The 22,297-nt window shown below is 32.3% G+C and overlaps 3 protein-coding genes, 1 long non-coding RNA gene and 1 pseudogene across 9 annotated transcripts in view; 3 read left to right on the top strand and 2 right to left on the bottom strand.

Annotated features, from left to right (window-relative positions):
* The first annotated feature begins 1,309 nt into the window (after positions 1 to 1,309).
* LOC107485641 (katanin p60 ATPase-containing subunit A1-like) lies at positions 1,310 to 3,553 on the top strand (annotated as a pseudogene).
* A 3,745-nt stretch (positions 3,554 to 7,298) lies between these two features.
* LOC127746689 (uncharacterized) lies at positions 7,299 to 9,154 on the top strand. The gene is made up of 8 exons (XM_052260666.1): positions 7,299 to 7,756; positions 7,837 to 8,013; positions 8,138 to 8,235; positions 8,321 to 8,405; positions 8,493 to 8,579; positions 8,674 to 8,757; positions 8,842 to 8,976; positions 9,092 to 9,154. Exons 2-8 carry the CDS (start codon positions 7,867 to 7,869, stop codon positions 9,152 to 9,154), a joined length of 699 nt encoding a protein of 232 aa, XP_052116626.1. The 5' UTR covers positions 7,299 to 7,756; positions 7,837 to 7,866.
* Positions 9,155 to 9,766: 612 nt separating this feature from the next.
* On the bottom strand, positions 9,767 to 12,304 carry LOC107485643 (uncharacterized). Of its 2 annotated transcripts, none has more exons than XR_008008318.1 (3): positions 10,165 to 12,304; positions 9,996 to 10,071; positions 9,767 to 9,908 (listed from the first exon to the last, which is right to left on the bottom strand). XR_008008318.1 is itself a non-coding variant. In XM_016106180.3 (3 exons), exons 1-3 carry the CDS (start codon positions 10,294 to 10,296, stop codon positions 9,877 to 9,879), a joined length of 240 nt encoding a protein of 79 aa, XP_015961666.2. In that variant the 5' UTR covers positions 10,297 to 11,359; the 3' UTR covers positions 9,767 to 9,876. The 2 variants fall into 2 exon arrangements, 1 of the variants encoding a protein (XP_015961666.2); XM_016106180.3 differs by having other exon boundaries at positions 10,165 to 11,359.
* A 2,651-nt stretch (positions 12,305 to 14,955) lies between these two features.
* On the top strand, positions 14,956 to 16,286 carry LOC107485672 (uncharacterized). The gene is made up of 2 exons (XR_001591528.3): positions 14,956 to 15,368; positions 15,825 to 16,286. It is a non-coding gene; the product is annotated as an uncharacterized LOC107485672 (long non-coding RNA).
* A 496-nt stretch (positions 16,287 to 16,782) lies between these two features.
* LOC107485671 (uncharacterized) overlaps positions 16,783 to 22,297 on the bottom strand; it is a 10,172-nt gene continuing 4,657 nt past the window's right edge. For 2 of the 5 annotated variants that reach the window (XM_016106199.3, XM_052260364.1), the window contains exon 4: positions 16,783 to 17,640. The gene's annotated coding sequence lies outside the window, so the exon portion shown is untranslated. Of the gene's footprint in view, positions 17,899 to 18,928; positions 19,205 to 22,297 lie in introns of those variants that run through there. The other 3 variants (XM_052260361.1, XM_052260362.1, XM_052260363.1) reach the window with 3 other exon arrangements.

Genomic DNA, 22,297 nt, shown 5'->3' with positions numbered 1-22,297 from the left:
TTACAAAATGAACATACTAATCATATTTTATAAAATATGATTAAAACCCGAAATATTAATTATTTTTAAATTTAATTATATCACCTTTCATTATTTTTCTATCACAACTTTAATTTTAATTAATATAAAATAATTAATTAAAATAGAAATTGTGCATAACTATTAATTATCTTAAACTTAAAGTATTTATAAAAATCAATCTAATCATTTCTAACAAATTAATCTCTAAGAACTCAATTTAATAAAACAAACCGTAACTCAATCATAATAAAAATTTCTTAAATTAAATTTTATAATACTTCTATTATTAAATTTTAATTTCAAATAACCAATTATAAAATTTGTACAAGAATATTAATTAATTTAATTCTAAATATTAATAAAACTAATTTAATTACTCTTAATAGATTAGTTTATAAAATAAGAAGTTTAAATTAATAATAAGTCATAACTTTTTCATGATAAAAGTTACTTAAATTAAACTATACAATTCTTTCTTATTTTTAAATTACTAAAATTACGCAAAATATTCAATTATAATAAAATTATTTAAGAATCTTAATTGATTTATAATGAAATTATCTCCGAATCTATTTAATTATTTCTAATAAAATAATTTCTAAAATTATAAAATTTAAACTTAATAATATAAAATCACAATTTATTTATATTTAGATTTTCAAAAATACAGGATGTTACAAAATAAAATTATTTTAAAAAAATATATACACAATTTTTTTACTCTTAAAGTGTTTAACAATTTGAAAAAAAATTGTTATAAAATATATTTATATTTTGTGACAAATAATTAACTTGTTACAAATAATATTGAATTTTGTGACAAATTAATTTTTTGTTACAAAATAATTCGAGTTTTTGAAACAAAAAGTTGTTTTGTTACAAAACAATTGGAGTTTTTGAAAAAAAAAAACAAAATTTATTACAAAATATTTTAAATTTTTGCAACTTGTTTTTTTTTGTTATAAAATATTACAATATTTTGTAACAAAACACCATCTCATTACAAAAATTAACATAATTTGTAACGGGTTTGTCTAAAATCAGCCCACCTCTTATGAGCTTATCTGATGCACCATTAGATTCAAAGCGTTAGATTAAATTGATAAACGATCTAATGGTTTATATTTAAATCATTGTTAATTTATTAAAAATTGCATTAAAAGATAACAACTCTTTTAATATTTTAATATTGCCCAATATAAAAATTCAGAACTAAACCCTTGCTTGCTGCAGCTATGCGCCCCTGCCTCTTCCCTCCACCCACTTCCTCTGTCTTCTTCATCAAACGATGAACCCCGTTTCTTCTTCTACCCCCTCTTTCCTCCGCTTCTTCCTCTACTCACTGTCCACCGAAGAATTTTCTATCCTTTTTAAGCCTTCTGGCGATGCGAATTCAGAGATTGTGAGCTACCAATTCACACCCGAGCACGAATTTCAGTTTGAACCCTATGAACAACTCGTAGCGGTCTCAAATCCTACAGCGATTCATGAAGAGGGGAGATGCTACCAGTTGCAGCAAGGGTCTGGGGAGAAAAGGCCGTCTTCCTCATCATAGGGTTGCTATGATGGACTCTAAACTCCTTGCTCCCCATTTTTACCGATGGGAGACCCCATATATCAAAATTAGTAAGATTATTAGGTTAAGCCTTCTTTCACAACGAAAATTCGTAGGGTTTTGGTCAAACTCTGTTGCTCGGCTTTCGTTTATCTTCTCAAAATTTCGAATCTTTTGTAGGGTTTTGCTCAAAAGAAGTTGATCTTTAATGGAGCCTCGAGTTGAAAATTAGTTCTGTATCGGTCGGAAAATTGGTAGCGGATCCTTAGAGATCTATCTCGGTGAGCTTTCTCTCCTCTCTCTTTTTAATTTTTTTTTGTGCATTATTGAACTTCTAATTTCTGAATTTTCCGATTAAATTTTTTCGATCAGGGAAGTATTCCATAGAATTGTGAGAAGCAGAACAGAAGGGCGTGATTCTCTTGGAAAGCAAAACATTGCTAATTAACCTTTTTATGCATACCCTTCAGTTTTCATTGTTGGATTTTGCTTCCTTAGAAGCCGAGAATGGAGATCAGAATTGAAAATTAAGCCAACAATAAAAAACTTAGAGGGAGGATTCTTGTATCTAAGAACCGTGTAAAATGCATAGAGCTTAGATTATTTTATGCGGATCTTTTGTGATGTCTGGTGCTTTTTATACTCTTGGTAGTTGTATTGCTATATGTTGAAATTTGAATTAATCTTGCATGCTACTGTTTCTTTTTTTTACTTGGAATTCTCTCATGCTTGTGTAGTCATGCACACAAATTCTCTTGTTATGCTGAGTTTCGATGGCCTTAAGCAGGCTGTTGTTGTATTTCTATCCCATTGTTGTTGTCATGGAAAGACCTTTTCTGTGCAATTCATTATATGTGATTCTGACAGGGGATTAGGAGACCGTGGAAAGGTGTTCTCATGTTTGGGCCTCCCGGAACTGGGAAGACACTTCTTGCTAATATTTAAAGCAGTTGCTACTAAATGCGGTACCACTTTCTTTAATGTTTCTTCCGCAACTTTAGCTTCCAAATGGCGTGGTGAAAGTGAACGCATGGTGCGGTATTTGTTTGATCTTGCAAGAGCATATGCACCAAGTACAATTTTCATTGACTACATAAAAATCTTGAGTTTTGCATCATGTATGCCATATTTTTATTTGCGTTGAGGCACTGAGGTTTGTATTTGCTTTTCTGCATCCTTTTCTTATACTTCTTAATGTGCATTGCAAGTGATAGAAGTATGCGATGAATTAGTTATATCTGTCGGAAACCTCTTTTAATGTGCATGTACTGATACAATGTAATATGTTGATGCAAATCAAATCAGGCGAGGGCTGGAAAAGCGTATATACATTCCTCTTCCAAATTTTGAGAGTCGTAAAGAGTTGTTGCGTATCAATTTGAAGACTGTGGAAGCAAGTTAGGATGTTGTGATTTATCTATGACACTGTCTTAAAGATATTATTATTATGTATTGCCTTTAATTGATTTCTTTGATGGATTCAAATGAAAGACATTGAGCATCTAACAAATACAAGATTATCATGTTTTGCCTTTGCACCAGGTGGCCCCTGAAGTCAATATAAATGACATGGCTCGCCGTACAAAAGGCTATAGTGGAGATGATTTAACAAATGTATGTCGTGATGCTTCCCTGAATGGTATGAGGCGTAAGATAGCGGGAAAACACGCGATGAAATCAAGAACATGCCCAAGGATGAGATTTCAAAGGATCTTGTTGCTATGTGTGACTTTGAGGAAGCTTTGAAGAAAGTCCAGCGAAGTATTTCTCAGCTGACATCGAACGTCATGTTTTATTACAATGTTTTATTTTCTTTCCTTGTAACCAATGACCATTTAAAAAGTTCAAGATCTTAAAGTTCTTAATTCATATATATAACCATATTGCTATGGTAAATCCCAATCCCACGGTTGACAGCACTGTAATATACCAAGACAGACAACAACTAACTAAACTGATAGCGCCACAATCATTATAATGAGCACGAGTCTAATTAATCTAATACACTAAGTAATTTAAGATTAATTAATTATCATAAGCTTCTTAGTTATTGTCAAGTACTTCTGTATGAGTAATTATTCTCACGTGTTATCTACATGCTAATATTCTAGATTTCTGTTCTTCAGAGAGATGCAAGATTATTAGTTAATTACTAATTTTATGTTGAGAAGATAATTCTTTATTTTTTGACCATGATTTTTTCTTTTTTCACATTTTCTCATTGTTTTGTACTCAATAGATCAGAGTGCATGCATTAACTTCTTGGGGGAACAAAATAAAGTGAACAAAAAATTATTTGTCCTTTAAATTTTTAATATTCCCTTATTTGAATAGTGCTTGTTGTTAACAGCATGGAACAAATAATGGTGTTGCCAAGATCAAACACAAAACCCAAACATAACATCATTAAATATTCTTTGGTGCCAAATAGATTTAGATTGTCACACTCATTTTGTTTTCGTCTGTTCATTTTATTCTTCCAAAGTGTGCTCCATTTGCATAAGCCGTCTGCACTATACGAAGACAGGCTTGAAAACTTGAATAAAAATTTTTATTTTATTTTATTTTTATCAATTCCAGGATACAAATTTATAATTTTTAATAAAATGAATAAAATTTGAATTTTATTATAATTTTAATGCATTTGAGGATTTGCCCTGATATCTGTTAAAAAAATCAGAATGAACAATTAAAAAAGAGGATAAAATTTGCATATTAATGATTATGCACTAAGAATGATTCAATATCATAGGTTTTGATTACTTATTACAAGTAATGAGATCATTTAATTAAAGCACATAATATAAAGTTAAAATCAAATCCAACAATACACATCAGATATTATTAAAGCGTATGATACAATAAATGATATTTATTAAGATTATTTTTTGAATAAATGATATAATAAAATTAAATTAATTAGTTGGTTATCTAACTACTTAAAAATTAATTAGTGTCATCAATGAGATTCCTGCCTCTACTGTCACCTTGACCCAATGTTTTATGAGTTCATAAGGGTTGAATACTGCAGGATTTTCATGGCCTGTTTTCCATTCTCTATCTGTGAATGTGTTGACTTTAAAGTGGAGAAACATTATGATCTCCTTTTGTTGTCATTTTAACTGTGAATATGATGGGCAGCTTAATTTTTTAATTAAATACAACTTAAATTTTTAGTGATTTTTTAAAAAATTATTTAAGATAAAAAAATATATTATTTACATATTAATATATTGTATTAGTATTCATCATTAAAATAGTCTTGATTATAGTAATTATTTTCGTTAAAAAATTTATTTATACCATAAAGATTATACTAAATAGACTTAACAATTAAATATGAAATAATAAAAAATAAAATATTTTTTTAAGAATATATATAGAAAAATAATATTGTTATATTAAAAATAAAAAGAAAACCAATATAAATTATTGTTTTTATTATTTTGAATATTATATTGTGTGTAAAATTATTTTTTTATTATTTTAGATATTATAATAAGTGATTGTGTGTATATTTTTAGTCTTTATCAATATGTATAGATAGTTATAATTTAAAATTTTAAATATATTTAAACCAATTTGGGTTGGTCGAGTGATCAGATTAGTCGTTGTCCGCTTAAGCAAAGTGTTGAGAGTTCGAATTTCATCTCGTATGTGTAGTAACTCATTGGCCAATTGCAGACTCTTAAATAAAATTCAAATTCATAACGGATAAGTTCTTAACTTGTTGGGTATTGTAAAATTCCAAAAAAATATATCTATTTACCTAAATTTTATTATATTATTGCCCCATTGTAAAATTTTTTTGGGTCCGTCACTGATTATTAGTGTAACTAAGAAAGAATAGCATCATGGTGTTCTGTCTAGGCATGGTGATATTGATGATTATGTTGTATCTGCTTTTTTTTTTGTAGATTTTGTATATAATTGTTATGGTTGTAAGGATGGAATTGAAGAATCATGAAGATGGAGGTAAGTATAAATATTACTAAACATGTATAAATAATAAATATCAATATTTTATTTATGTTACACTCTAGTAATTTTTTTTATGACTATACAATATTTATTAATATTATTTTCTAAATAAATACATGTAATATACACTAATATAATAATATTAAATTAATTAGTTACTCATTAGAATACAAAATAGGTGCTTAACGTTAAAAAAAATAAAAAATTTGTACTATAGAGAATACTGGAAGTTTATCTAACTACTTAACAACAATCGATTTATAACCTGTTGATTGTAATTTGTTGAGACTTGATTGTTCTTAAGATATTAGTGAATGTATGTTATTTTAAACAACTAGTAAGTCGTTAACTACTCGATCCGCTAAGTTCATGAGCTCGAGGCAACTTTTGAGCTTTCAGTCAAACTTGACCTTGGTTTGGTTTGGCTTAGCTAAAATTACTTAGCCTAATATAACTTTTATTATTAGTCTTTCATGTCCAAACAATTGACTTATCTTGTGAGCTTTTAGTGAGTTAATGTTGAGTTTGGTCTATTTTATCTTAGTTTGAATTATTTCTAACTTTAATTATCAAATTTTCAGAACTGTTAGTTCGAACGTATCAATGTAACCCGCGCACCTCAATAGTGCACTATGAAAATGTATACGAGTTATCTACTAGGTCAGTAGTATAAATATTTTATTTTTCCGTTTTATTAAGAAGTTGTAAGTATAAGTACTGTTGAAATAAATACAAAAGTACTTGTATTTAGGAAAGAAAATTAAAAATAGAAAGTTATTAATAATTTTTTTTAAAAGGTTTAATCTTTAAAATATTGATATAATTTTATTTATTATGAATCTATAATAATAATTGCAAATATGAAAAATCAAAGGATTAAATGATGTTCCATTTATTGATAATAAATAAAATTACGTTATAGTTTATAGGTTAGCAATAATGCATATATTCGATTTTGAATTTTGAAAATTAAAAAACAGTGTGCTTTACTTGTTTTATTTTATTTTGGGGGTTAGGGTTTGCTTCTCACTCTCACGGAAGAAGCTTCGCAAAAGGGGAAGAAGATGCCCAACATAGATGATGTGAGAACAGAAGGGAAAATGGGAAGCACCACAACAATGGAGAAGGCCGGCGTGGGAGATGGCGCCATTGCAACTCATCATCGATGTGGTGCATGCCCTGTTAAGTAATTACATCTTCTCATCTCCTTTAATCACGCATTCATCTTCTTCTGTTATTGATTGATTACCTTAATTAGAGAAGATTTTGAAAAATAAATAAGAAAGAGAATCTGCATTTAAGAAATCAAATCAATTTCAATTAATGGATTGATTGTGTCATATCTCTACTGATATTGAAAAAAAATCGCAGAGATGATATCGATGGATTAAAGGAGTGTATGTGACGAGATCTTGTAAGAAAAGAGTCTGTTCAGAAGAAAAAACCTAGAGGGAGAATTGCTCTGATTAATGACAACCAATAATAGTCATGGGTAAAGGCTACACTCAATTCATTACGTTCATTGTTATTTTTGCTACTACTATTGGTTGAATTATATCTTACTATTATCATTATTGGTTCAGTTTACCCAACACATGTGCACCACCAAGTGTTCTGATGAACTCCTTTGAGAGAAGAGTTATGGCTGATTTAGAGGTATGTAAAACCAACAAATATTTGTGTCCTATTTTTAAGTTTCAATGCTGTTGTATTTTAAATTACCCATGTTGTATCTGTTATCTGCAGGACATCAAAAGAGCTAACAATAGTATACGAGAGGAACAAATTCTATTGAAGTCCATGATTGAACGCATAAATTCCATTTATGTCAAGCCTGAGTTGAAGGAGAATGAAAGACTTCTGAAAAACAGCAAGACCAATCCTATCACCACCCCTCATAAGACATGCAAAATTACGGAAAATATCAAAAAGAGTGACAGCAAGTCAATATTTAATATGGATTTGGACCCAAATATATGTCTTGATGTGTCAGATGATGAGGATGATGTCATGGAACTAGATCGAACAACCATAACCCGCCAAGATCCACGCAAAGTTGCTGTCCAACGGAACATTCCCTCTATCAAACGCCAGAAACTGTCACCCTAGCCAAATGGAAAAGGGAAGGTGAAACCACTATCAAAGCCATGGTTCCCTGGACCTGGTGAAAGGAGAACCAGGTTCCAAAATACAGTTGAGGTAAAATCTTTGCACAACCATATGCATTTACATGTTATTATAAAAGGGATAGGTTTATAATGCCCAAATTTCGTATGTAGGCATTCAGAGGTGTACAACGACCGCGCCGTATGTCAACTTCTGAAATGGATGCACAAGAATCCCGTGGAGAAGCAGTACGAGCATCAAGCATGCCAGTTGCTGCACGTGTACGCGCAGAATCGAAACCGCTATCTATTTTTGGACAGCAAAATTTGGTAGTGCAGAAGAAACCAAAGGTCACCAGTTCTTTTTTCTTCTACTTTTTGTTTTGTCCTAACTATTGTGGTTAATAAATTAGAATTTTTAACTTTGAATGATGCAGAAATAATGCTTTAACAAAAATTATTTGAACTCGAACAGGGAATAACAACTTATTTTAAAATAGGTGGTGAGATTAATTTGACTAAGGGACAAGTAGAGATGTTTGCATATGTTTTTGATCCGGATTTATTACCAAGGTATAAATTTTTTCATGTTCTTAAATAAGTTCAATATTCATTCACGGCTGATTTTCGCATTGAGTCTATGTTCACTTGTTAGCAGTGAGCACATTGTAAAGATAGGAGGTACGTCCGCAACACGTCAAGAACTTTTTTGCTTGAGCAAGGATCATACAATTACTGCCAAGGTAAAAGTGATTATCTATCAATCTAACTTAGTCATCTATATGCTCAAAAACTGGATAAATACCTAACCATATCTATGCTTGAATTAGATTATGGAGCTTTGGGCTAGGAAATGTACTTGGGACCAAAGAATCATTACTCTGAAGACAACTTGGTGCCTTCCTCCCTCTTTTTCAGTACGTTTTGTTATGGTTATCAAATAAGAAAGCTTGGATTGTCATATTTTATTCTATACTTCTTTATCTACATAATTTATGACATATAAAACAGGTTGATGTATTTCAACATCTCCAAATAGAAGAGTTAATTGATAAATATGCAGATTATATGGGAAAATACCCTTCACTTGAATATGTAAGCTCTAGTCCTTATCTCTTCAGTTAGCATACAATTATGTATATCTTTTGACACTTCTGTTGAACAATGCATTGTATTCAGATTTATATACCCATTCAAGATAATGATCACTGGTATCTAATGGTCATGAGTTTAGAACCAAAAATTATTTTCCATTTGGACTCCAACCTGCCCCATGAGCGCAAGGAACCAAGAACTGAATCTACTAACACTCTGGTATTGTTCTAAACTGTATCAATTGATGTGGCTATGTCCCTATGATATCTCCTTCCAAATTATAACGCTACTCGCTGTTTGTAGGCTGTTGTTTTGTCCCAGATTATTTCTTCAGCACACTTTGAAATCCATTGAATGCAAGATTGAAGTTCTTGAAACTTGGACACAATTTTTGTAATATTGCAATGCTTAGACACAATTTTTGTTCAGTAGACCTTTTACTAAAAGCTCTCCCAAACTACTCTTACAACATTGACTTTCAATCTGTATTTTTAAGTAGCAAGTTTCTAGCAAAATGAGTTCTAAGAAGAGTATAAACTTGTATAGTCCCTAACAAATATATATACTAAGCTCTCATAGTAATTTACTAGTTTGGAGCTAGCAAATATGACGAAAGCTTTGATGAATGGCAAACAAAAGTAAGAACTAAGAGCCAGTATAAAGGGCAAATTAATTCTTCCACAAACCAAAATAAGAGCCAGTATAAGAGATAACTAGTGTCAAATAAAGATAAATCAATATAGCTTATGCTCAAATAAGGATGCAATGAAGTCAGGTCACAAGCATGTTGCAGATTAATGAGGGAACAGCAATCCCTTATCTAAATGATAAATACATGAATGGATCAAATGTCACGAAGACTTTCTACAAATTGGACAAACTAATGTTGATTCATATTGAAACTAATGTTTAACATCAATAAAAAACATTCTTGGCTGCAAACACAAGCAGCAACAATCATCCAAATATAAGTACATTCACAAAAATGAAATGAATAACTCATTCTCCTGTTCTAAAGTATTTAAGATTCAGAGTGATGTAAACAAGTTCCAAAAGTATAACTAATAAAAACAGAAAAAAGTGCTCTTAAACTCGTCTTTGATTGTTGCAACGGATGGTTCACAACTCTGCCTCATCATCATCATTTGCCCCTAAAATTTAAGCGACATATTTTTAAGTTTAAAAATAGTAAAATAAGTATAACAAAAAATAAAAATAAAATTTAAAACATTTTATACCATCAGAATCGTAATCGATTGAGGACGCAGTCTCGCCACCACTCTGTTCATAATACCTTGAGAAATTTAAATATTCCTGGATCAAAACAGCAAATAGGAAGGCTTATGAACTAGCCATACAATATTATATGTAACAAAATATACTTGAACATAAATTTATTGAACTTACATCTTCCTCCTCAAACCATTCAGTGTGAATATACTCATCACTTTCAGCATCTACGAAGGAGTAGTCCTCACCCTCAATATTCTCCTCAGCGTCATCATCAAATTTGGGAGTCCTTTCATCCATTTTCTTCATGGAACACGTAGCAATGTTATGCCCCCCTTGCGACAGTAGCTGCAACGCTTAGGCTTCCTTGTGGTCTCTATCTCAGTACTTCCATTCTTTGCAAGGTCTTCATACATGTATTCTGCATGCTCCTACATCATGTTATTGTCCCCGCTATGAGCCCTAATACATGAAAGTATATTTACCAATGCATCTCGTGATTCATTAAAAATATCCCCTTTTAGGCACCCTTCGTTCATAATTTGTTTACACCAATGTGCCAAACATGCACGCCGATTGATAGCCAAGGAATCCTCCATCAAGCCGCCCATGTCATCATACCCACTAATGCCTTCCTTCGCTTTTCTAGTCCATCTTCGCAGCACTAATGATTTTGGCAGCTCTGCAATGTCTAGAAAACCCAAAACAGCAAGTATATGACTACATGGAATACCTATGGAGTCCATTCTCATGCATGAGCATTTAAATTCATCTTGCTCTCCATGAAAAGACACATGCCATATCATGTTAGGCTTGTAAAATTTTGACACCTGATAAATCTTGCAAGAACTCGTTTCCTCTTCATATATTACCTTCAATGTGCTGGCCTTGTTGAGCATTGAACGGAACAACACAAAAATTTGCCGGGTATAAATGGTAGCTGCTGACCTTTCTAATTGTTGAAAGTGTGTCTGCATCACAGGTTGTCCAGTTGATGATTTAAAGTCTGCCAAATCCTCTCTGTGCCGCATGTAGCTCAAACAACGCTGGAAGTGTTGAACAAATTCTGTCAAATTATAGCGTGATTTAATATATCTTTTGAGGACAGCATGTAGACTTTCACACCTCGAAGTCATTCTAAACCCAGCAAAGAATTTTCCTCGGATATGAGCGGTAGCCCACATGTTTCTTTTTTCATACATATCTACTATCCATTCCCGATCTTCTACTCCAAAGAATCCAACCATTTCCTCCCACTTTTGTTCGAACACACCAACTTCGTAATCACCTAGCATTAACTTTGTAAACATTTTCGTAAACTGAGGTTTGTGAATATTGCTTGTTGCATTACGCATCAAGTGCCATGCACATAACCTATGATGTGCATTCGAAAACACTTCCTGAATAGCGATAGCCATCGAGTGATGACCATCCGTAATTACTGAAGTCGGTGTCTTTCCCTTCATTGCTATGAGAAGCTGTTTTAGTAACCACACTAGGTGCTTTTCCTCTCATTCGAAACTATCGCAGCACCAAATACAACTGTTTGATTATGGTGGTTAACTCTCGAGAATATTACCACCGGCAATCTGTATCTATTCTTCTTATATGTGGCGTCAAATGCTAGCACATTCCCGAACAGATCGTAATCCAACTAACACCGGCCATCACACCAAAAAATTTGTCGAAACACTCCTTCTCTGCCCTTTTCAACACTATAGAACAAGTTTTGATCCCTTGCTGCTAGCGTTTCCAGGTAAGCCATTGCAGAGGTTAAATCATCAGATAATTGTCTTCTTTGCTTCGCAACTTGATTGTGCATATCCTTAATTGAAAAATTAACGTTCTCGTACCCACCACACTGGCTAGCTAATGACCCAAATATGTTTGGCATGCTGATCCCCACCTCTTTCATATGGTTCATTTGACTAATGTCAGGTTCAGTCATTTTCTTGTGAGATCTTAACATTCTTGCTAACTTTGGAACAACAAGCTCATGGTTGTGTTCATCACAAAAATCTCTCACTACCCAACTCTCAGTTACCGCATTGAAGATAACATGAAGTTTACTCATACAACCACATCTTGTCTCTGGTTTTGGCTCCCTAACTCGATTTTTCATATGGTTCCATTTTTCTAATCTATGCCCTTCACAAGAACAAACATATGTTTTTTCTCTAACTTTTTCATCAACTATTCTACTTCTACTCTTTCGCACACTGAAGCCCCTCGTCTTGGCATATGAATTATAAAATTCGAATGCCAAGCCAAGATCAGCAAAGTGCAATTGACAAATATTTTTCATAGATAGACTTCAAAAATCAATCTTACCAATATCTTCCCAAGAGTTTATGCGATATTGATCCATATCCACCGCATTAGAAGTTACATCTTCATCCACATGATCACTAACATTATGCACATTTTGATCACTTGTGTGTCTTTGACTATTTAATGCTTCCTGCAATTTATAGTGACTAACGTTAATTACCCATTAAAAATAGCATAAATTAGGTACAATTTATAATAAATAAGCAAAATTAACCAAAAACCATTGAATTTTCAAAAAGAATCACAATACTAATTTCTGAATTTTCTTATGGCAACTTAAACTCTATCTCGTCTCATATTTTGGTGATTAAGATCAATTATATAGATTCATATAGGGGTGGACATGGTTTGGATTTTTATAAATCCAAACTGGATCCACTTCAGAACCAGTTTTATGGTTCATGAAACCAAACCAATACTGTGAACAAGAGGGATTACGATACAACATTTTTACATGATCATTTCAAGTTAAATAAAAGATAGACACAACCAAGTTTTCAAATTACACCTTAGAAGCTCCACCTATTTAAAGTACATTATCTATCTCCCTCCCTTAGCATAAATATTCATGGCTAATATTAAAACAAACATGAAAGGGTAGCAATCCAAACAACACTTATCAGCTAAGGTACCTTAACCTGTCACGAAAAGTGCATTGATAGCAATAACTAATTTGCTTAATTGAAAGAGCTAAAGAAGTTGCCTTCTTGAAAGGGTATCAATCCAAACAACACTTAAGCTCTTGCGCAATAAAAGAGCTTCCATTGAAAGCAGCTGAATTGCTACATCTAAGGTACCTTAACCTGTCTTTCAATCATGAGCTAAAGAAGTTGCCTTCTGCAATAACTAATTTGCTTAATTGGCAAACTTCAAATCTTAACGGATGTGATACTCTTCAGAAACTACTAAAAAATGTAGGAAAATTAATTTGCAATAAGTAATTTGCTTAATTTTGCACTGCTGTGAAAGAAGCTGTTTCTTTAAAATTTAAAATAATTTTAAAAAAATTAGCTGATTTTCTAACATTACTCAAATCTAAAACACTCACTTTACAGACACTTGCTTAGTCAACCAATAAAATGCAACAATTCATCATAAGCTTTAAGCAAAATGATACTACTGAAATCCAAATTAAAAGCCAAGGGCATATATATGCATGTGCCTAATAAATATGATATATAATCATGTATCAGAATTTAGGTAAGTTTCCTTATTTCACAGTGACATAGTCATTTCATTTCACTATCATGTTCTCAAACATAATGTAACACTAGTCAACAAGCATTCAAAGGTTTCCTTGAGTCAGGTGTTAAACTCATAATAGAACCATTAATGTAAACAAAGAGTAGAGCAATTTTCAAACTAAACTCAACAACTCCGCTGTTGTAGCCTCCAAAAGTAATGAAATAAAAAACACAACATCAAATAGCTAGAAATCATAACTTGTTCAATACTTCTATAAATAGTTTGGCATAAGAAAAATCATGATCTAGATTAACTATTTTCTTTTACTCATTTCATTAAAAAAGAATCATCTATAAATAGTTTGGCATTCTTCTTTTAATGCAAATTGCATAACTAATTAAACATTGGTTACTCAAAGACAGAATATAAGAACAGGTTAACTAAAAACCAGAACATCAGAGTTTGTTACATCACTAAAAAGTAAGAACCGAAAAATTTACTTCTTACGCAACCACATCCATTCTCATACCATTGTTTGTAAAATCCATGAAGCCTCATGCCTCACTATGTTAGATACCAATATAACAATAATGGAGAATTACAATTGCTACATATGATTACCAAATTGGCATGAATCTTAGCTACACCAACATACTTGTAGCAACAAACAGAACAAATATAGCCTACAACCCATGAATCAGAACAAATAAATAGAACAAAAAATTGAATAAAATCAACGAAAGGAAGCAATACAACAGATTCATACAAGGAGTGGAGGAATACAACAAGAAGATAAAAGGAACAAAAAGAAAATTAAATCAATGAAGTAACTTCATACCTGAGTTTGAGGCTCCATTGTTACTATGAAAGTGGAGGATGCAGGGGGAATGGAGCACCACAGCGTTGACAACCACTCGACGAGAGAAGAGAGAAGAGAGAAGAGAGAAGAGAGAAGAGGAGACGGGGAGGGAGAGCCTACGAACGACGTTGTTAGATGGATTGGACGGCAACGGCGACGGCTTGGTTGGACGGCGACGGTGAATGCTAAGACCAGCGGAGAGTAGAGTAGCTGACGGCAACTGGTGAGTAAACAGGGGGAAAGGAATTGGGAATTAGGGTAACGTATGATGAGTTTGGAGGTGGGGCTGAATTTGGATTAAGGGTTTTGTTAGTTAAAAAATAAAAAAATTATTATTATTATTAAACCCCCATGTGGGGTATATTTCTAATTTATATTTTGTGCCTATTAGAAAAGCTCAAAAGGCTTGAGCTTACCAAAGACAGACTCAATTTGTAACAAAATAAAACAGGTTGTTACAAAATATTATCATGTTTTACAACAACTTATAATATTGTTACAGAACATTATTCTTTTGTAACAATCACGGATCTGTCTTTAATAAGCTCAGCTCTTTTGAGCTTTTTAAAAATGCACAATAACTAATTTATAAATATAACTCATATAGGGTTTAATAATAATTATTAATTTTTTATATTTACCACATATATTTTTAGAATTCATAATAGATAACCCTAATTTATTTTACCTGTAACCTTCGTTGCCTCTCTACCCACTAATCACCACAACCTACTCCACGATTAATCTGTTCTCTGCCGTGCATCAAGCATTCGTTGCCGGTTTCAGGCCCTCACCCGGCGTCAGTATCATCCTCTTTCTCTTCTCAGCCCAGCACCTCATTGTCTCATTCATTCTCAGTATCTCTCTTCTCTCTTCGCGTCGTTCGTCTTCAGCCTCAGAGCGGTGGCGTGGGTCTCGGAGAGTCAATATCGTCATCTGCGCCGGGGTGCTCCGTCTCCCCCTTCATCGCTCCACTTCCAGTGTTCCAATGGATCCTCAGCCTCGGGTATGAAATTTGCTTGATTTAGCTCCTTTTTTTATCCTTTTATGTTCTGTTGTATGAATCTGTTTTGTTGAAGTCAATTCATTTCATTCAATTAGTTGTTTTGTTTTGTTTATTTTGAAATTTTTTGGGTTCTCTTTATGAGGGTTAAAAAATTTTGGTATTTGTTTTTATGATTTTGATTTCAATTTCTGAGTTTATGTTTCTGTTCATGATGTTATATTTTTTATTTGGTATTGCTGTTTGATTTCTGTTCATGATTTCAATTTCTGGGTTTATGTTTCTATTCAATTGTGGTATTTCTTTGTATGATTCTGATTTTAATTTCTGGGTTTATGTTTATGTTCATGATGTTCTATTTTTTTTTGTTATTGCTGTTTGATTTCTGTTCATGATTTTAATTTCTGGGTTTATGTTCATATTCAATTTTGGTACTTGTTTTTATGAATTTTTCTGAAGCTTAAATTTTAGGGGCAAATGATGATGATGAGGCAGAGTTGGATCTATATCAAAGAATCTTGAATATATATGGTTGATTGTGCCTTAGGTATGGAAAAAGTTGGTGTTGATGGGAAACACAAGCTTGCAGATAAAGGTTTTGCTAGTGTCTTCGAATCACATTTGAGGGAACTTAATGCTCCATTCATGAGGCTACTCATAAGGCTGGCTGGTTTTTTACTACAAATGAAGCAATCAAGTTATGGCTGCAGTCTAGGTGTTCAACTAAAATAGTTGCTGCTTAGAAACTTCAAGGTTTTTTAGGTGTTCTAACAGTGTCTCCCTCACTATTGATGGTGTTACTTTAGGGAGTCATTTGCCAAGTAGTTTTTATGCATTTTCCTATCCCCTCTGCAGAAATTTTGTACTAGTAGATTAGAAAATTAATACTTTTAAATAAATTTTTGGATTTATTAGAGAAAATCAATGTATTTGAACAATTCATATATTAATTGAAAATACAAATGATAAAGTATTTTAGTGTCAAGAATGAAGTACAAAAGGACTTCTGATTTTAATGCCAAAAGGGGCTTTTGACTTTCTGTTAATAATAATATTTGAGAAGTAATGGACTTAGAACTTGAAATCTTATCTAAAGAAGCTCTCATATATATATATATATTAGAAGTCAAAATAAGAATGAATTGTGTGTGATGGCATGCACGATAAGAAGACCTTCAACCAAAAAATTGACCTAAAGCTCTTTATATAAGGGAGAGAGCTTTTGTTCATTTCATCATGCAGAAAGCACTATGGGAAAGTCTTGTATAACGAGATTGCAGAAAATGGCTGCCTTCTTTACCAACTATTCCTGAAGTGTAGAACTATTGAGTTTTTGTAATTTTGGTTAACTATTAAGTTTTGAAAATTTGAATGATTCATTGACACATGTATCAAGTAAAACATACTGAAACCCCTATTGCAAAAGCTTCTTTGCTTTAATTTTTTTTCCTGGTATCTGTTGGCACTCATGATAATAGTGCAAAGCTTATGTCTCATACACGTAAATTGACCTGGATCAAATTAGACCAAACCATTTACAACACAAAACAGAGTTTCTATTACATAACTTGGAACATTAAATTATGAGTTTCTACTACAAGGTCTCAATTCAAAATCCTTCTGCAAAAGCCACCATTGGGATTCAACCTTCACCTAACTCAATTACTTTCATGTGACTAGCACAGTAGGAGCACCAGAAATTCTCAGGTAAGGTTCATTAGCTGGAATATCACCCATGGAATTTGCTAAAGTCAATGTTTGATTGAAGCCTGACCACTTTAGTTGCATGAATCTACTCTTCTTCCATGGACCAATGTGCAGTTTCTTCTCTTTCAATGACTTTTTGGCAGCTTCACACATAACTCTACGATGGCAATTAAGCATTCTGGCTTCCTGACATAAAGTTCCGGCAAACAAGATACAAGAAGGATGGCCTTAGAAAAAACCAAAATAAGAATCTCTATTTTCCAAACATCAAATAGAATTATATAAAAAATGAAACTTCATTAAAAAAAAAATTAAAAAAGGGGGTAAGTAGCTGTTTGCATTCCCTGAACCTAGGAGCAGACTCATTGAAGTTTGGCCTTGTCCACTGCTTCCTCCACCACCCTTCTCTTCCCCTTTGCCACCGCAGCTACAACTCCTCCTCCACCACCATCGCCTCCTCCTGATGCTGAAGAGGTTGCTGGGACTCCACTTGCCACCGCAGCATCCCATTGGCAAAAGGCTCAGTCACGGAGGAGGATGAGCCTTCCACGGCGGACACCTGCGGGAACTGATGAGGAACAGGATGAAGATTATAAAAAGGAGCAACAACGGTGATGTCGTCATTCGTGACGGCAACGTTTTTTTAGAGGAAAGCCTCAATGGTCATTTTCTCGAACAGGCGGTGATTAGATTGAGGTGAGTCTCTGTCACAGTGGGTTAGGTTCATGTCTTTTCAAACATCATCGACGGTTTTGGGTGGAGGAGGAGGGGACGAAGAAGGATTTGAGGGATGAGAGGTGGTCCTTGTTGTGGTGAGGCACTGCGTCTGAAACAATTCAAAGAAATTTGAATGAAATTGAGAATTTGAGTTGAAACATGAAGGTATCTGGTGAAGAAGAAGGTAGGGGAAGAAGCCGAGGATAATGGCCAGGAGGAAGAAGGCAACAAGCAGTTAAAATTAGGGTTTAGTTCTCAAATTTTATATGGGGAGAATTTTAAAATATCAAAACATTTGTATCTTTTGATGTAATTTTTAATAAATTTAAATAAATTAAATATAAACTGTTAGATCATTTATTAATTTAATTTAATGCTTTAAATTAAATGGTACACCAGATAAGTTTAAAAGATTTGAGTTGATTTTAGATAGATCTTTTTTTATCTATTAATTATATTTGGGTATAATAATATAAAAGTATTTTTTTGTTTATTTATTACATGAAAAACATTTTTTTAAGAAAAAATGTAAATGACAGCTTCTCAAAAAAGATCTTTTTTTTATTTTTCTAATGCTTTTACTTTTACTACTAGAAATTTGCCAAACACGCTAAAAAATAAAAAAGGATCTCTTTTTAATGAAAAAAAAAGATATTTTTTTTAACAAATTAATGACGCCCAAACAAGCACATAATCTTATATAACCACTAGTTATGGCCACACACCTCAAACCTATTAAGCATAAATTCTATGTGTACATGATAATGATTTAGATATAATTATCTTGGTGTAAACCTGTTAATTGATAATTATTAAATAATTTGATATGTTTAATTAAATTGTTATTTAATAATTTTAAATTATTAATTTTACTATAAATATATACAACTGCATATAAGTTTTTATTATATGTATATACAAAATTAAAAATTAAATCAATCATCAATTATTTATATATAAATAAATATATTATTTAATTTATTTATTTTTAAAATCTATTTTATATTATTAAATGTATTTTATACATAACTTATTTAGTGATTGATTTTTATATTAATATAACGTGAATATTATTATTATTATTATTATTATTATTATTATTATTATTATTATTATTATTATTGATAAATAGTTGCTTGTATGTTTTACTAAAAGTTTTGTATAAACATAATAAATTTGGACTTGAAGTAATAATGGATCAATTTGGCCCAAGTAACATATTAATCAATTCAGCCATACTCATCATATGCTCTTTCACCACAGCTGAAATATTAAACCAATTGGGCTTGGATCACAATTTCTGACCCAAATATCATAACCATATTTTCAGCCAACATAATCACAACATCAAGGCTGAATATTCATATTACAATTGGACTTGTACCAGAATTCTTTTATTTTCAGTCCAAACATACCTGCATAGCAGAAATATTAATTTATTAACATATGTGAATTAATATTTTTGTTATTTATCAAAGTAATAATATTTAGTCATCACAAATATTAGCTTGGAGTTTTCCAAACTCATCAATCTCCCCCTTATGACAAACATTATTAAAATTGAAATGGAAAGAAATCTAAATATTTGAGTATGAGTACTCCCTTTGAAGATTGAATTTCTCCCCCTTTCTAAATGTCACATGGCTCCCCTTTGATGTATGCTATTTTACCAAGGAAAGCACAAACCTGAAACATTTTAATCAAACTTCAAGTAACAATGTTATTTAGCATATTACATGATGCTAAATGCTTGATTTATAAGCAGATTTACATTGATAATAAAAAAAACTCATTTGATATCATAAACTGATTTTCTACTCAATCTTTCATAATCAATCAAAGATTTATTTTAATCAATCAAAGATTTATTTTTGAAAAAAAACATGCTGTTCAAATTGGTTAAAAAAATATTTTTCAACAAATCAGAGCAATCACAGTCATGGTAGAAAACTTATTTTTCAAACATGATATAGTCTTTCCAAACACAACAACTTTCATCCTTAAACATTAAAGGAACTGCCAAAAATAAATCCAACATCAATCAATTTATTAAGGTAAGCCAAAAGTATTATAAACACAGTAAGCACATATTTTACCAAAATAAACATCAAATAATGGTAGCAATCAGAATGCATTGTCAAAAATATTTATATTAAAAAGCAATAATCAAATAAACATATATATTTATATATTAATTTATACATTTTTCAATTAAATAATTAATCACTAAATTAATTAAATATGTCATAATAAAATAATCGATTAAATATATAATAAATGCATAATCAAACTTATTTATACTAATATAATAAACTTTTGTATGAAATGTCAAATACTTATTAATAGCATGATTGAATAAATTATTATATTTTATACCCCTTGACTATATTGGCTAACAAATTATTGGCCATCTAACATAACTCTAAAAATAATCCATGAACATATTAGATGACTTCAGCTACCCAATTAGCTGGTTACCACATTTTTTCAATAATTAGCTGACGAATTGTTAAATCATAAATGTCACACCAGTTTCTGAATTTGTGTCCTAGTCCTTACCATTAATTAAAGCATTTGTAAAGTTGTAATTGATATGATACCATGATGTTGCTTGCCTATATATATATGTGTAGTGTGGTTATTATATACGTGCAGAACAATACCTAATTTATATATGGCATTGCCACTGTTAATGAAAATGATGATTTTAGCTTTCTTCCTCTTCCTCATGATTTTATCATCAATGTCATCACCCCTTCCTCCACCACCACCGTCACTAAGTGATGGCTTGTCCCTCGAGCTCATCCCACCCCATTCCCCAAAATCTCCATTTTATCATTCTAACCTTGTAAATCCCTTGGTTTCCCCATATAAACAAGACGTGGTAGTAAAGATTGGTATTGGTACTATCGACATATGTCGCTTACAAATCTTATCTGTTAGCATTGGACACTGGATCCGACTTAATATGGATTCCGTGTGAGGAATGCAAGATTCAAGATTAAAACCATAGGTGCTATCCTCAGAAAGAAGAACCGTTTCCGGATAGCAAGTCAAGAACCTACCAACCTCTGCCTTCAAGTCACCCCCTCTGCAAACCCAGTCACTCCGACGAAAAAGGCCACTGCATATACACGGTGAAGTACAAAACTGGATCCATCAACAGCACAGGCGTGCTTTCCAGTGAGACCTTCAGATTCCCCTCTACTTCGTCACCAAGTGGTACGGAGGCGTGAAAGGGATTGTCTTCGGGTGCGGTTATAAGAACTATGACGATGACGGTAATGCTGGTGATGCTTATCAGATAGCAGGGATTTTTGGCATGAGCCCTGGTCCCCTTTCTTTTCTAAGCCAATATAAAGCAAAGAAATTTTCATACTGCATGGTTCCGTGCCATGTGAAAAACCCTCCTCCAACCTACCTGAAGTTTGCCTCAGAAGTGAAACCGTTAACAAGGTTCCAGACGGTGGATCTTCTTATGACTAAGGCAACTAAAAATCACTTTGTTCTGGAAGACCTTGGAGTAAACGGCAAGAGGCTTCGAATTGATCGGAGGAGGCTTGGAAATCAGCAGTTAGTTGTTGACTCTAGCTCTACCGATTCACTTATGCTGAACGGTGCCCATGAAAAACTTGTGAGTAAATTAGATAGCATTCTAATTACCGCGCAACTGGGGACTTTGAAAAGGATGTAGTAACCTTTAAAGACAAAATTTGTTATAAGGGATGAGGAAGCTACAAGGATTTACTGCCAACATACCAAAGTGTCAATTACTACTTCAAAGGAGGTGCTCATCTCGATTTACCTCCTCAAAATGTTTTTGAACAGAAACTAAAATGGGACACAGAATAGTTCTGTTTCAACATTGTCCCAGACCAGCAAGTGAATCTCTTGGGTGCCTACCAACAAGCTGACTTTAAGTTCATTTTTGATACCAAGAAAAATAAGCTGCAGTTTGGTCCAGAGAATTGTGCTCAAAACAGTTAATTAAATCAAATAAGCTGACTTTATGTATATGCTCCAGCTTTACCACTAATTAATAAATAAATCCGAACGGAGGATGTATAGTCGTCAATATAAGTTGAGACATGAGTGAGCGATTGAAGAGGGATGATGATATATCAAGTAACATTTAAGTTGCTAGCTAGAAATAATGCAATGCATTGCTGTCATATATATATATATATATAAGATTGGATTTATTTATTAATTAGTGGTAAAGCTGGAGCATATACATACAGTCAGCTTATTTGATTTAATTAACTATTTTGAACACAGTTCTCTGGACCAAACTGCAGCTTATTTTTTTGGTATCAAAAATGAACTTAAAGTCAGCTTGTTGGTAGGCACCCAAGAGATTCACTTGCTGGTCTGGGATAATGTTGAAACAGAACCATTCTGTGTCCCGTTTTAGTTTCTGTTCAAAAACATTTCGAGGAGGTAAATCGAGATGAGCACTTCCTTTGATGTAGTAATTGACACTTGGTATGTTGGCAGTAAATCCTTGT

This window comes from Arachis duranensis, chromosome 4, assembly GCF_000817695.3.
Source record: "Arachis duranensis cultivar V14167 chromosome 4, aradu.V14167.gnm2.J7QH, whole genome shotgun sequence".
In the NCBI taxonomy this organism is placed as follows: domain Eukaryota; kingdom Viridiplantae; phylum Streptophyta; class Magnoliopsida; order Fabales; family Fabaceae; genus Arachis; species Arachis duranensis.
This window is presented reverse-complemented; position numbering and strand designations above follow the sequence as displayed.